Source organism: Cucurbita maxima, unplaced genomic scaffold, assembly GCF_002738345.1.
Source record: "Cucurbita maxima cultivar Rimu unplaced genomic scaffold, Cmax_1.0 Cma_Scf00005, whole genome shotgun sequence".
NCBI classification, from domain to species: domain Eukaryota; kingdom Viridiplantae; phylum Streptophyta; class Magnoliopsida; order Cucurbitales; family Cucurbitaceae; genus Cucurbita; species Cucurbita maxima.
The window spans coordinates 2,445,298-2,460,740 of record NW_019272021.1 but is presented as its reverse complement, the minus strand read 5'-3'; the positions used below and the strand labels follow the sequence as shown (position 1 = coordinate 2,460,740).

Genomic DNA, 15,443 nt, shown 5'->3' with positions numbered 1-15,443 from the left:
AGTTGGCCTTACATTATGCTTATTCCTACTCCCTTTCTTTTCTTTTTATTTATATCTGTTTTCTTCTACATATATTCAACTAGTTCTACTATCAATTCCATAGGGTTTTGGGTTCGAATGTTTTAGTTTAGTGATTGTAATTTATTCATAAATCTCTTTTACTACATGTTTACTTGATATTTTGAAAAAATTAAATAGGTGAAAATTCAATGACCAATATTAAAATATAATGTTACAAATATTCCAATGTAATGTAATGAACAATATGTTTTATTTCAATCACAATTTTTATTCTTTTATAAAACCAAACCATTTTTTTTTTCCCCTCACAAACTTTGGAAAATTTGAATATTCTCCCCTAATGTACATTTATTTAGCTAATATGTTTAAAAAGTGAACAATGTCGAAGCCTTTTCAAATATTCAAAATTCTTCATTCCTAAATCATACATGATTCTCATATGGCCTCTCAAATTTTATATAAAGCATATCAACAATAAATTATTAGATGGAAGACTTAAATTGATAAACTAAGATACATTTCGTCTTTTCTATATAATTACAGTAGAACTTAAGATATATGTATAACATTTAGTACATAAATGTTAGAGTGGAGTAAGGTTAATTAGAGAGAAATTAGGGGGGGGAAACAGTGAAATTCAAAAGAGGAAAAAAGGGGAAAGGATTTAATTAAAATTCAAAAGGAAAAATGTGAGTTTCAATAAAGGGTTGTGATAAATAACCAAGTCTTGGATGTTTCATTTTGACCATCTTTTCTCTCTTCTTTTTCTTTTTTCTCTTCACCCACATCTCTCTCTCTATCTCTCTCCCTCTCTTCCTAGTTCTTTCTTAACCCACAGCTATGGTATTCTCTCTTTTTCACCCACACCCATCAAATCTCTTTCCCTCTTCACCCACATCCATAAAATGGCTCTCTCTCTCTCTCTCTCTCTCTCTCACACACCAAAAGAGGAACACTGTGAGGGTGGGAGAGAGAGGGAGAAGTGGCATCCATTCTCTTGGGGAAGGGTAAAGGGGAAGAGGGTGAGAGAGGACCAAAAACTGTAAAGAAGAGAAAGAGAAAAAGGAAAGTGAGGGTGATTCGATTCTCCTTGGGAATCACTTCCATGCATCACCACCACCAACTCACTATTTATATATCCTCCATAATCTCTCTCTCCCTCTCCCTTCCTTTCTTTTCTAACCCTCTTCTCTACTCTCAGGTTATTGGCCGCTACTACGTCTATATCTACCTATTAAATACATCCATCAGAGGTACCCAATCCATAAGAGTGAGACAGAGAGAGAATAATAACATATGTAGTTAAAAGACCTTTCATCTTTCGGAATCTTAGCCGCTTTTCCAAACAAACCTATGACACTAAAATTTTCATCTTTTCTTTACCTCCTTTATCTTAAAGTCTTCCTTATTTCTTTTACTTTACAGTTGTGTTCTTTTCCTTTTCATCTTCCATTGTTTTTATCTCACATGGCTAATCATCCAAAAACCCTTCCTTCTTTTCTGACTTTCATCTTCAAAAAACTACGTGTTCATTGTGATACACATTTAATCCCTATTCTTTACACTATAGGGAAAGCAAAAAAAGAGACCACTTTCATGAATTTTCTTGCATTGCTGCTGAAACTTCATTTTGGTCATCAGACAGCATACACATCTAGATTGCTGTTAATTTGCAACTTATCCATACTCAAATAAGTGGATTCAACAGCATGCTTCTACTACCCAATCAAAACCAATTTTTAGACAGTATCTAACATCAAGAAGATGAAATGTTGGTACCTTGAATGAATGCCATTTGACCTCTCTTCTATACTTTGGATCGTTTTTATGCACACAAAAGCACCCGAATGCGGGCTTTCGGGAATTCGGAAAACAAGTTGTTGGTGCTAGAATCATCACAACCCCTTTCTACTCTGGTGACTAGAGCTTCCTGCACTTTGTGCGCCAACAGATGCAGTTGAAGGATATAAGTCCCTAGGTGTTGTCGAAGCACTTGCTCGAGATCCATGAACTTGGTGAGGTGATCCTGGGACTGACTCGTTTGCTTTTGCAGCCTCAACTTCCAAATTCCTGGCTTCCTCAGCCAGCAAAGCTAACTGTTTTAAACAAGTATCATCAGCCTTCAAGAACATATTAGAACTATCTAATACTCTTTTGTCAAATCATGAAGTAACATTTTGAATTCATCGGAGCAAATAGATCAAAAAATTAATGCGCAGAAAATGTCCCCTTTGAGTCCATGTCATAAAATCCGAGGGATCTATCTATGCAGATGGGAGTTTTTGGAATCAATTCATACCCGAATTTCATTCTCTTTTACGCGGTCCTGAAGCGCACTTATGACAGGACTAACACTGCAAGCAATGAAAAGGGAAGTAAGAACAATTCCAATCAAATGGGCATTTTTAGGCAAACGGAGAACAAAAGATCCCAAATTAATGGTTGAGGCAGCATGTGAACCTAACCAATATTCAATCAACTTGCACATTGAAGCCTGATATGTTGATGTGTGATGTATGAATGTCAGCGGATGCACTTTCCCATCCCTATGGGAAAGAAAAAGCAATGAATAGAGTCAATAACAAATAGATTACAGAACCATTTTGTATAAATTAGGAAACTATGCTCCAATGGGTTAACTAAAGAGAGAACCATTTACTTCATATTATACGAGACGGCTTGGTTATAAGCTGATCTCTCCTCTTCAAACAGAACCTGCTGTAAATCAGTAAAAGACATTAATGGTGAATCAAGCTTTATGAGCGAGGCAGTTGGCATAACATGAAGAGGAATCTCCTTCCTTGAGAATGCGGCAGCACTGGCAGCAAAAGAAAACAATTTCACAAGATTTAGACTTCATAGTCAGAGTCTGCCAGCTCTAGAAAAAAAATGACGATAAAGAACTATTCTTCAGTAAAGAAGAGCAAAATAACAAAGACAATTTCTACATCGGACTCCCTATTAATGCAGCTACATAACTTAACGAAGTTTAGAAATCATTACAAGATAAAACCATTATTTAGATAACAGTATGACAAGCAACCACCAAGAAATCTGCACTTCATAACCCATACCTCATTTCAATATTTGAGCGGTGCATTGCTTCTTGCATACTCTCAGACAAGTCCATTGGATCGATATCAGTAATTCCGCTGTTTGCATTTTTAGTAAGATAGCTTCCTCCGATTTTCTCTTTTCCTTGATAGTTGGTGTCGGCATTAGCAAAGAAATACCCCAACTCCGAAGATCGTCCAGTTCCCTGTAGACAAAGTCAAACAAGTCATACACACCAATCATGGGGAATTGTTCACTGCGCAGCACTTCAAAAGTTTTAACAAAATTAAACTCGCAGAACCGAATTGTTATATAATATCTGTGGAGAACTTGTTTAGATGTCTCCTTTGATGACAAACAGTAACCAAGTAACTTCAATTAATCAGTAGACAATTACTTCATGTGATGGCAGAGAAACATTCAACTAAAAAATGTCACATTAAAATGGTGATATCATCCCTTTTTTTTTCGTAGAGTTGGACCAACGTTTTCCAGATACAACAAGGTGCATGGTAATTGGAAGCTTCTGTACTATCTTGAAGGAGTTAAATCTTATTCACAGAACATGAGTACGCTATATTATTTGCAACAGCATCTCATCCGTGATCCAAGAGTGTAAAACAAAAGTTTTAGCAAAACACAGTTGCAGATTTAGTTTACCAATTGGCATGAAAATGAATCGGTAGAGATTGATTGAAGAGATTTATCTACAGACGTGAATACAAAATTCTGGGATGTCCAGCTTTAGCCCCAATCAGAGCAGAGAAAAGATAGAAAGGGAGAATTCAACCACGTTCGTACCTGAATATGAGACTCAAGAGTATAGTAAGTTATTGTTATTCTGTGTAAGTTTTCGAACTCTAAACCAGGGCACAACTCATCAAGTACCCAATTAAAGTTTTCAAAATGTCTTAAGAGTCAAATGTGTTTCCCCATAAACGAACAATGCTATCTACAATATCATGTGTGACAGAAAATTGAAGCTTTGGCAAAGCCTTCTGCTCATCATTCGACTTAAGCAGGCTATATGAATGACAACATCCAGATTCAGGTATCTTCGTAATGAATATATGTTGTACTTGTACCTTAAGAGTTCCAGCAATCATGGAATCACCAGTATCCTGTTCAGGACTCTCCCTTGGTCCATAGCCAACATTTGCTGATAAGTTATCAGAGGAACTCAATGAAGATTCAACATCAATCACTGAATTCCGATATACAGGAGACAAAGAAATAGGTCTTGATTGGTGATTTTGCTTCCCATCCGAGGACTGAAAAGCAATAACTTGAATTCTTCCAACCTGATATTTCCCAACTAAATATGTTTAGCAAACATGCAAAAGATAATTCTCCAAAGCAATACAACTATTCAAACCTTATTTGCATCTTCACTAAAGCAGGAAAATATCAGCCCAATAAACCCAGAATCAAGGAGCTGATATGTCCCCTGAGTTCGAACATCTGCAAGTAAGATTTTCATGATTGAAAATTTCTTTTCCTTGATTGAGAAGAGCAAAAAAAAAAAAAAAAANCTTGATTGAGAAGAAAAAAAAAAAAAAAAAAAAACAACTTCTAATACATAAAATTAAGGAAACTCCTAAGCCAAAGTTGTAGCAAAGACATAATGTACAAGATTGGGGGCAATGGACCCAAACTCTGACATGAAAGGTCGATTATCATCTCATATAACATAGAGATATCTGCCAACTCTTATGAAATGTTAGTTTTCAGAAGGAATATGAAGAGGAAAAAGAAACTGCACTAACGAAATTTTCAGGTCTACTTTTTTAATTATTACAACCATCAGAACAAACAAGTTCAAAACAAAATTTTCAGTGTTCTACTCTGGGCATCCTAACTCCAAAAGAATGCCTGAAACATAGGGGAAAGCAGATGGAGATGGAAAACCAACTCATCGAAGATGGGTTACAATTAGACATCATAGACAAGTCAATACTAACCAACATGTGAAGGAAGCACTGTAATATGAGGATGTGAATGGTACCACCCAATAACTCTTGTTGTTCTCCCAGTCATTGATGTCATTCTGTTTTATAAAATTAAGTATATAACGATATTGAAAAAAATAAAAATAACTTCATATAGATTTAATCACTAGTGGAAGAACAAATAACCAAAAGATTCATTCAGGTTTTTATTTTTATTTTTTTGAAAAAAAAAACAAGTAACAAACTACTCATCTTCGAAAGTCCTACAGAAATTTGCATAGTTAACCTACTTACGTTAAACTGCTTCACAAAGCTAGCACTGGTATTAAAAATCAGTTTCTACCATTTTCTACTCTCAAAAGTAGAGAACATAATGAAATTCGATCACTCATAAAATTTAACAAGTCCCCATAGAACAACCTCCTCTATTCCTCTTATAACCAATAAAAAAACTATATTAAACTAGGAAACTGATTTTTCAATAGAACTTTTTTCTTTCCTATTTTCCACTTTGATAGATCCCCAATAATTTAAACACATACCATACAAAAACATTCTTCATCATAGTAATTGTTTTTCTCAAAGTTTGTAGCCACCCTAAGGTGGCCTAGACTCTAGAGACATCAAAGGTTTTCTTTATTAAACTCGTCCGAAAATTTGAATAGATGATCTTTAGATAGGTGTTACTCAGAGACCGCAGGCCTAAACCAATGAGGCCACTCCCTAGGGCTCATAGTATAACTATTTTCATTTGTCAAGACCATTGACAAATAATGGATTTAAATGATAAAGTAAAAGAAGATGCCCTACAGAGGATGCATCAACATGAACTGAGAAGAATAGGACAATGTCTAGAAGATGAAGAATTTCATAAAGATAAAAGAAGCGAAGGATATCTCAGCCTGGGCAGATGCAGCAGCCAATTGTTCAGGATGAGTCTCCACGCGGTCCTTCCTTCTGTCAGACCGTGTCTGAGGCGATGCTCCCCAAATTAGTGCAGTTACACTACCATTTTCTGAATGCTGCAAAATTTCGTGGTCAGGAAGACGCAGAATCGAAATAAAAACTACCTTCTAAAAAGAAAAACGTACCACCCTGAAAGAAAAGGCATGAAAATGGCTTAAAGCATAAAGAATCAGCCATGAAAAAACGAAAAAACAAAAAAACAAAAATTCTCAAACTCTAGAGAGAAATTGTAAAATGAATATCTCCATACTGTGTTAGCCAATGAACCATAATTCATATAGACTGTCTAACAAGAGATAGAACAGTGCTTAACGTAACAAATTCACACGAACTCTTGTGAAAAAGAAACCAAGTCCATTTCTAACAAACATCATTTTGGAGTCGGAAGACTCTACAGGTAGCACCACAAATACCATTCCTCACCCTGAATTTTAAAAAATGACCAAGGAATCAATTAACTGAGCCGAAGGAGCAGAAAAACAATAGAAAATAAGCAAACCAACATAAAGCAACCAATCAAACCTATGTTCAAATAAACAACCAAGACAAGCAACCAAGCCAACAAATATACACCAAGAAAACCAAATTAAAGCAAAAGCCATAGCAGATTATACAAAATGAAGGAGAATGGGCTCAAACGAACTCGGAAAACCTTTAAAATAGGGGATAGTAAATTGCAGAGTGGAAATCTAGAGAGTGACCTCAATATCGCCAAGGAGAAGTCCCATGATTTCTTCAGTCTCCGTGGACAATGCATGAGTGAGGCAAGTAAACCAAACATCTTCGGACATCTTAACGCCCGTCAGAGACATTTTTCGATCACCGTTTCTATGAATTCCAAAACACTCTGTAGAAAATGAATGAAGGAAAAGAGAGATTCCGTTGGAACAAATGACTGCCGATGATCCGGACCTTGTGCAGCAGATCGAGCAGCAATACTATACGATCGTGCATATAATTGATGATATCTGATTGATGACTATGCGATTTGTACACGTATCCTTTTCTAAATATTCTTATATGTAAAAAAAATATATATAAATAGTTGTATTTTAGGAAAAATAAGACCATTTATTCTTTGGAATTGGTAAATTAATAAAAATATTATTTTCTTTTAAAAAAATAAAAAAATCTAAATAATTTCGGTAATATTTTTAAATTTTTAAACNTTTTTTTTTTTTTTTTTTTTTTTTTTTTTTTTTTTTTTGTTAGTTTTGAATATAAATGATTATTATTTCGTTTATATTATATTTTTTAAAAAATATATTCATGAAATTCTAACCATAGACGCATTTAATCTTTATAAAATAAAATTCAAAAAATTTATTACCACCTAACACCTATATGAAAAAAAAATATTATTCTTAAAAGTTTATAAATATTTTTTAAACATGTTATTAATAATAATAATTTTTTTTTTTAACTTCTCAAGTGTTAAAATGTATTTTAAATTTTTTTTTAAAATTCAAAATATTTTTTAATAAAATATTAATAGTTTTTATAATGTGTTTAATTTTTTTTAAAGTTCAAAACGTTTTTTAATTAAAATATTAATAATTTTTATAATGTGTTTTTTAATTTTAAAAGCATTTTAAGACCGTATTTAATTAATTTAGTTGATTATTAATATAAAAATTTAGCGTTAAATATTAAAAAAATTTAAGTAGTTAAAATTAAAACGGTAAGAACTAGGACACCACTCACAAATATTAATCTTTAAAACGCATGGAAAAGATTTCCGCATCCTTTCAAATATGCTGGGAAAAAGTTTCCACCTCTTCAATCAATGTGGGATATCACCATTTAAGGTTTCGAGTTACTCTCAAAACTTTAAAACACAGATAAGAATTAAAGAGAAGTTTTATTTATAGTATACAAATGGTAAATAAATGATTTAAAAAATAAAAATTAAATATTAAAGAGAAGTTTTATTTATAGTATACAAATGGTAAATAAATGATTTAAAAAATAAAAATTAAATACAAGAATAATTTAAATTAGACCATATTATATATATATATATATATATATATATATATATATTATTTTTGTAGTTTATAGCGTATACAAACTAAATNAATTAAAGAGAAGTTTTATTTATAGTATACAAATGGTAAATAAATGATTTAAAAAATAAAAATTAAATACAAGAATAATTTAAATTAGACCATATTATATATATATATATATATATATATATATATATTATTTTTGTAGTTTATAGCGTATACAAACTAAATTATATATATATATATATATATATATATATATATTATTTTTGTAGTTTATAGCGTATACAAACTAAATTGTTACACCAGACTATATAATAACTAAATAAAATATAAAGACTAAATGTTTATGATGTGTAGATACTAAATTATTACTCTCATACCTCCAAAAGTTATATACAAAATTTGTGGTCAAACTTGTGGTAAACGCATTTCTTTATTTGATTGGTCGGATAAAAGCGGCGTACAGTAATTTGATAGGAAGAGATGCGTGTGATTGTAAAATTTCCCAAGAAAAAAATAAACAATTAATGTATAAAGGTATGAAACTAAACCCTTTTGCTAAGCCCCAACCATCCATCGGAACCGCCTGTATCTCTTTGTCTTCCACGTTTCCGGCGAAAATCCCCAACTATCCATCGGAACCGCCGAGCTATTTCCGGCGAAAATTTCATCGACGGTGAGTTTTTTCTCTTCTTTCGGCTCACAGCGACATACCGGTTTATTTTTATCTTCTTTCCTTTACTCTCTCAATTTCTGCATTTCTCGACCTAGCAGTGTGTTGATTCAGCTGTATCTGGTTTCTGGTAGTGCTATTCTAAGTTTTTCTGGATCTGTGTCATTGGATTAACCTTTAATAATTTGTGCGATTAATTCATATCCGTTTCTATTTATTGGGTTTCGAATAATTGTATCACTAAACTTGTTTTTTTCTTTTTGAGTTGGCTGTCCTCTTGTAATTCCTTCTATATGATGATGCTAAAGCCTAAAAAAATTTGTTTTTCTCAAGGAATTCATTCCTCATTTTTTTTTTCATTTTGTCATTGTACATTGATATATGTTACTGTTTGACTCCAATTTGCTGAGTCTTGAATTTGTTGTCTACTTCAGATAATCTACTTGGACATTGCTCGTTTAACAGAGTATTATAATTGGAACAATGGCGAAGTCATTATCAAGCTTGCTCTTCAAAGGCTTGGCAGGTCTTCCAGCTACTCGCACTAACAGAATAGTACGGTTTGAGGAAATCACATTATCATATATTATACTCTGAGTTCTATTGTCCTGTTTCGTAGGTTTTAGCTTTTGAATTGTTTAGTTGATCATAGGCATGAGTTTGTGGAGATTTTTATTTCTCATTTTTGTGCCATTTGAAAAGCTTGGAACCATGTTCAAGTATCCTTATCTTCCCTTTATCTCACACATCTATCCTGACTTTGAAGAAAGAGATCTGTAGGCTATCTATTTTTCTGGGGTTTAGAGATGTATGCTTAAGTATAATGCCTATTTTGTCATAGTATTTTCTATTACTCTTGATCACAACTTCATTTTATCTCATTTGGTTAGATTATAAATGTCGTTTTCTTTATTATGGCCACATTAGTTCTGTTGTCTTTAAAGTTTCCCCATTGGTTGGGGAGGAGAACAAAACACCCTTTATAAGGGTGTGGAAACCTTCCCCTAGCAGACGGCTTTTAAAGCCTTGAAGGGAAGCCCGAAAAGTAAAACCCATAGAGGTCAATGTCTGCTAGCGGTGTACTTGGGATGTTACAAATGGTATCAGAGCAAGACACCGGACGATGTGCCAGCCTTCTCGTTGTTATGAAAAACTGCTACTACCTACTTGATTCTTGCATTTTTATCTAATTTACATTAATCTTGCATTTCAAGAAGTCTTATGCACGTGTAAAAGTTAGGCATTTATAGTTTTAAAATGGAATTCTAAGGAGAGCCTAAATTGATTCACTTATAAAAATTTAGTGTTTAAGTTGATACAATTATTAGTTTAGGGTTTCAATTGATATAACCTCCAAATTAGGACAATTTGATATTTGCGCTAAATTTTTTTTAAAAAACTTGATGACTGCCCTAGTGTGAAATTATATGGTAGTGAGGACATACAAATCATCATGACCTTACTTGAACATGATATATAAGAACTTTAGACTTAATTTTGATGTACATCCTTGAGTTCTAAGACAACATACAAATTATAAAAGTTGACCGACAAAGCTTACTATGATATATTATGGTGCCTCGTTTTTACTGTTGATAGGTGGTGCCTGGGTTTAATTACCAGCATGGAATGAGATACTCAACGACTGTACCTAATGATCCTGATACTCATGATGATTTCAAACCTACTAATAAACTTGAGAATTCTAGCCTTTCTTTGAGGGATGTTGTTGAACTGGTATGTATGCTTTTGCGAAAGAACTGGCAACATTTATCTAGGAAGCACATTAGAAACTATGTGCTTTCCCCTTTTTCTTTTTTGATAAGAGAAAATTTCATGATTAAATGAAATACACAAAAGGGACAAAAATTAGAAAAGTTATATGTTTAATGGTGTGAGTTGGATGTGAGGAATTTAAAAACGAGTACTAAATTTCGTTCTGTATTTTATTAGGATGTACAGCAAAATCCTGTGATGATTTATATGAAAGGGGTGCCGGATGCTCCTCAATGTGGATTTAGCTCTCTTGCTGTTAGAGTGTTGAATTTATATAGTAAGTGCTCATTGTGTGTGCGTGTGTTTGGTTTAACGAGTCTGTTCTCTCTTGGTTAAGCTTATTTTGCGACGTACCTATTTGTTCTCCTGGAACGGAAATTGATGGTCTAATAATCCTATGTTTTGAGCCAATATTGTATCTGTTTTCTTTGTTTGTAATGTGTGTAATGAGTAGATTATCACTATATGGTCTCAATACTTCAAATTACTGGCACTGTGATCGCTTATGTATACCATTATCTTGCTTCTTTATAATCACATGAATTTTGTTTGTATGGTCTTCGGTTTTCTGCTCCTTGCTGCTACAATAATATAGTTGAATCTGTATTGAATTTTCTAATAATATAGTTGAATCTGTATTGAATTTTCTAATAATATAGTTGAATCTGTATTGAATTTTCTAATAATATAGTTGAATGTTTGTTCCGTGTCCATCACGGGATATAAATCCTTGCAACCCCATTCTGTTGCTTGTCATCTTTTTCCGTGATTCTCACATGTTTTAAGTATTGCAGACGTACCTTTGAGTGCTAGAAATATCTTGGAAGATGCCGAGCTTAAAAATGCTGTGAAATCCTTTAGGTATGCACCCTTCAATACCAGACTTTCTATCGAAATAGTTGATTTGAAAAAGATTAAGTCATGCCTGCGTAATATTTGATTTGAAGATTTGAAAAGGATTAAGTCAATGCATAGGTAAATATGATCTACTAAACTGCGAATGACTTATTAAATCAATTACAGTTTGTATGATGATATCTGCTACTTGGAAAACATTTCCAAACAAATTACGGGCGAATATAAACTCGTGATACTGTTGGCCGAAGAAAATAAAATGCTTATGAATATGTTGTGATATGAGAAATTTTTGTATGTAGCAACTGGCCAACATTTCCCCAGATTTTCATCAAAGGAGAGTTTATTGGAGGATCTGATATCATACTCAATCTGCATCAGGTATCCAATTTACAACCTACACAGTTCACTTCTCTTAGGATCGTTCAAGGATTTCTGGGTTTATTATCACCATTTTTTTCCCAGAAAACATGACTCAACATTATTTTCAAGGTGCCCCCTGTTGACATTGTTCTTATTCGTGTGTAGACTGGAGAATTGAAGGAAAAGCTCAATGATATTGCAGCCAATCAGAAGACTGAATAAGTTCTCAGTCACCCAGTATGAAGAAAGAGATATGGTTAAACCCATCTTCCATGGATGGTTTGTGTTCAATCATTTAAACCTTTTTTTTTTTTATATTCCCTAATAAATGTGACTACAACTGTTATTATTATTATTTTTTTCCTCGTTTAGAATATTACATCACAAGTGATTAGCGATTATGGAGTTACTATGTGTATGAATTTACTAAGCTATTTTTTTCTTATAACTATTAGCTATGGAATAAAAAAAAATAGACCCTTCCCAATAAGAGCAACTGACTGATACATGCTCTGCGAGCAACACCAGTTGGGATTCTAACAACATTGTAGATTGTAGGTAGATAAGGATTTCCTATCCCAACAATGACTAGTAATCACGACGTATTGAGAGCTTGAACGTAATCTGGAACACAGGTTTTGGCTTTGGTTGGCATCATGCCAGTAAGGGCACAAAGCCCCCATGTATTTAACTCGTTCCTCTCTTGGTATTCTGTCTTGTTTTGGTGATAGCCATTTACAACGTTTTAGGTTTTGTTTTTTTTTTTTTTTTTTTAATATATATTTTTTTTAAAAAAAACGATTTTTTTATAAATATTTCAAAATTATTTTAAATTAAATGAAAAATCTTGAGAAGATAATAATAATAATAATAATAAATTAGGAATTATATGAAAAAATTTTAGGAATTATTTTTATAAATGGTAAAGAAAGTCATTAACTCGTTTTTTTTAAATATATTTTCTTAAACAAAATATGATTTTTTTAATAAATATTATAAAGTTAGATGTTTTTTAAATATTCAAAATTAGATCTTTTTTTAAATATTTCAAAATTAAATCTTTTTTAAATAATTTTGGTAGATCTTCTATTAGGAATTATTTTTATAAATAGTAAACAAAGTCATAAAATTAAGCTTATTTCAATATATTAACCAATTAAATTTTCCTCTCAAATTAAATTTCCCTTTTTTAATATATTTTATTTTAAAAAAATACGATTTTTTTAAAATATTTTAAAATTAGATTTTTTTAATATTTTTTTAATATTTATTACAAAATAAATAAATAAATAATCTTAATAATAATAATCCTAAATAAATTAGGAATTATTTCTATAAATTATAAAGAAAGTCATAATTTTTCACTCATCACTAATTAACGCATCAAAATTTCCTCTCAAATTAATTTTCACTCATGTCTTCCATTCCATCTTCTCCTTCTGATATTTATAAGGTATTTTGGTTTATGTTCTTATTTATTTAATTATTCATTGTTAAATTATTTTTGTTACAATTTTTTTTGGTTATAATGGCAGGATTTGGATTTGGATTCTATCTTCAAAAGTCTTCCATCCATTGAAGACCTAGGGTTCGTCTTCTCGACAACTTCTATTAAATATATTTTTTTTTGTATTCCGTGTATTAAATTTTATTTTATTTTGATTAACGTAACATCAATTTTGGTTATTTTAGAACTAATATAGACAATATTGCAATGGATTACAACCAAAGCGTCGTGCAACTAAACGAGATTGATAACATTTGTACCAGCGTCGTCCATCTGAACGAGATTGATAACATTTGTACCGAAACCAATATCGTGTCAGAAAATACTGGCATAGAGATAAACAATTTTAATGGTGGAGATCAAAACATCAATCTCAATCAAAATGAAATTCCTAGCGTGGTAAAAAATAATTACCTTATCTATATATAAATATAAAATTAAATTATTTTTATAATGTGTATGTATTTTATGTAAGGGCAGGTGCTTCCAGACATTTGTATGAATGACATGAACGATAATTGTCCAGACATTTATATGAACCAGATGAACGATAATTCTAACATCAAAAGAAAGAGGTGAACTTTTTTTTTTTTAACTTAATGAGTTTATGGATAAAGAGTAATTTCTTATATATTTATTATTAAATAAGGGAGGACAATGAGAGCAGATCTAGCCGAAGTTGCAATTGCAAGAAATCAGAGTGTCTAAAATTGTAAGTGACACTTTAAAACCAAGAACACATAATTTTGTTACCAACCCATAATTTTGATACTCTTTTTGATTTGATGTTTAACTCCATGTTCATGCAGATATTGCGAATGTTTTTCAACCGGGTTTTATTGCAAGAATGATTGTGGCTGCACAGATTGCTCCAACTTACCTTTATATGAGGACACTGTCGAGATTGTCAAACAAAATATTCTAAACAAAAATCCATCAGCTTTCAATCTAAAACAAGTGAGTGATTATAATAAGAATGAGGAAAAGAGTGGTGTCGGGTGTGGTTGTATTTTGAAAATAATTAGGGGTTTGAATCCGTTCAGGTAGATGAGAATGAGGAGAATTTATCTTCAGAAGTAAGAGGATGCAAGTGCAAGCAGTCAATGTGCCGAAAAAGATACTGTGAATGCTTTCAGGTTCATTTTCATAACATTGCTTGAAGAATAATACGTTTTTTTTTTTAACACTTTTGTATTAATCTGTTTCTATGATTTGCAGAAAGGACTTTCTTGTACTGAATCATGTTCTTGTCGATTATGTAGTAATCCTCATGGCGCCCAACAGGTTTGAATTTGAAAAAAATGTGTTTAATAAATCTTTAAATTTTATGTTATATTATTTTTGAAGTGTTCGAGTTTGTTTAAAACTTTTTAAAATTCTATATTTATTGGTTTTCAAGAGGAGAATCATCGGGTTGTAAACAACGCTACTAATATTGGGTCAATTGATGCTAGGTCATTTAATCAAGAATTACTTGAAGACAACCCTACTAATATTGGGTCAATTGATGAAGAATTCCAACAATTTTTAATGAATTTTGGTCAATGTTCGAGTAATTGGTCAACCAAAAACAATGGGAATTGAGAATTCTAAAGATCCCGCTCTAGTATCGCATGTAATGGGAGCTACTGCAAATAGGATTGAACTCAAATCTATCAACAGTTGTCGACGTCAACATTTGACATCCCAATAGGAGGTTCGAGCTCAAATTTGATGATAAACTAAGAGGCAACTGGTTCAACTATCAAATGAGGCCTAATCAAATGCTAGATTAAATGCATCCAACCCACCAACAATGAAAGAGGCCTAATCTCACTAATTATAACACGTTCTCTATTCACAATAACAAGTTTACCTGTACTAACAAAAATCAAAAATTGATACTACTGTATATTAGAGTTTAAAAAGTGAGATCCACAAAAATTGTTAAGATTTTATTTTATTTTTATTTTTTTAATTTTGACGGAAAATTATTACGTATAACTCATATAAATTTAATATTATGATTAAATTAAAAAAAAGATATTGTAATTTAATTTTTTATAAATTATTTATTTATCCATAATTTTAAACCTAATAAACTTTTAAAAATTTGTTTATTACGTATGAAATTAAATTATATTTTTTTATTTTATTTATAATTTTAAAATAATTATTATTTGACTTACCTTTTTAATTAATTTTATTTTTTATAAATTATTTATTTATCTATAATTTTAAAACCTAATAAACCATTGGGTATGAAATTAAATTATATTTTTCTATTT

At 31.5% G+C, this 15,443-nt stretch overlaps 2 protein-coding genes across 9 annotated transcripts; one reads left to right on the top strand and one right to left on the bottom strand.

Annotated features, from left to right (window-relative positions):
- Nucleotides 1-1,533: 1,533 nt before the first annotated feature.
- On the bottom strand, nucleotides 1,534-6,954 carry LOC111479591 (lys-63-specific deubiquitinase BRCC36-like). 7 transcript variants are annotated; one of them, XM_023124327.1, is made up of 11 exons: nucleotides 6,692-6,946; nucleotides 6,116-6,119; nucleotides 5,921-6,046; nucleotides 5,037-5,124; nucleotides 4,451-4,536; nucleotides 4,161-4,376; nucleotides 3,096-3,280; nucleotides 2,681-2,839; nucleotides 2,487-2,567; nucleotides 2,321-2,375; nucleotides 1,534-2,117 (listed from the first exon to the last, which is right to left on the bottom strand). In XM_023124327.1, the coding sequence occupies exons 1-11, from the start codon at nucleotides 6,769-6,771 to the stop codon at nucleotides 1,917-1,919; spliced, it is 1,281 nt and encodes a 426-aa protein (XP_022980095.1). In that variant the 5' UTR covers nucleotides 6,772-6,946; the 3' UTR covers nucleotides 1,534-1,916. The 7 variants fall into 7 exon arrangements, with proteins under 7 accessions (XP_022980095.1, XP_022980093.1, XP_022980099.1 ...); XM_023124325.1 differs by lacking the exon at nucleotides 6,116-6,119 and having other exon boundaries at nucleotides 6,692-6,950; XM_023124331.1 differs by lacking the exon at nucleotides 6,116-6,119 and having other exon boundaries at nucleotides 5,037-5,127; nucleotides 5,674-6,039; nucleotides 6,692-6,829.
- Nucleotides 6,955-8,544: 1,590 nt separating this feature from the next.
- Nucleotides 8,545-12,154, top strand: LOC111479846 (monothiol glutaredoxin-S15, mitochondrial). 2 transcript variants are annotated; one of them, XM_023124697.1, is made up of 7 exons: nucleotides 8,545-8,678; nucleotides 9,141-9,230; nucleotides 10,275-10,412; nucleotides 10,629-10,728; nucleotides 11,246-11,312; nucleotides 11,609-11,687; nucleotides 11,835-12,154. In XM_023124697.1, exons 2-7 carry the CDS (start codon nucleotides 9,159-9,161, stop codon nucleotides 11,889-11,891), a joined length of 513 nt encoding a protein of 170 aa, XP_022980465.1. In that variant the 5' UTR covers nucleotides 8,545-8,678; nucleotides 9,141-9,158; the 3' UTR covers nucleotides 11,892-12,154. The 2 variants fall into 2 exon arrangements, with proteins under 2 accessions (XP_022980465.1, XP_022980464.1); XM_023124696.1 differs by having other exon boundaries at nucleotides 8,548-8,678; nucleotides 9,110-9,230.
- The last annotated feature ends 3,289 nt before the right edge of the window (nucleotides 12,155-15,443 follow it).

Bases quoted from the DNA above. Each gene is read 5' to 3' on its own strand.
- LOC111479846 (XM_023124697.1), top strand. From the start codon at position 9,159: ATGGCGAAGTCATTATCAAGCTTGCTCTTCAAAGGCTTGGCAGGTCTT. The intron at 10,729-11,245 runs GTAAGTGCTCAT...TAAGTATTGCAG, and splicing joins TAGAGTGTTGAATTTATATA to ACGTACCTTTGAGTGCTAGA. The intron at 11,313-11,608 runs GTATGCACCCTT...TTTTGTATGTAG, and splicing joins AATGCTGTGAAATCCTTTAG to CAACTGGCCAACATTTCCCC.
- LOC111479591 (XM_023124325.1), bottom strand. From the start codon at position 6,802: ATGTCTCTGACGGGCGTTAAGATGTCCGAAGATGTTTGGTTTACTTGC. The intron at 5,125-5,920 runs ATATCCTTCGCT...ATTTTATAAAAC, and splicing joins CTGCATCTGCCCAGGCTGAG to AGAATGACATCAATGACTGG. The intron at 4,377-4,450 runs GTTTGAATAGTT...GGGAAATATCAG, and splicing joins TTAGTGAAGATGCAAATAAG to GTTGGAAGAATTCAAGTTAT.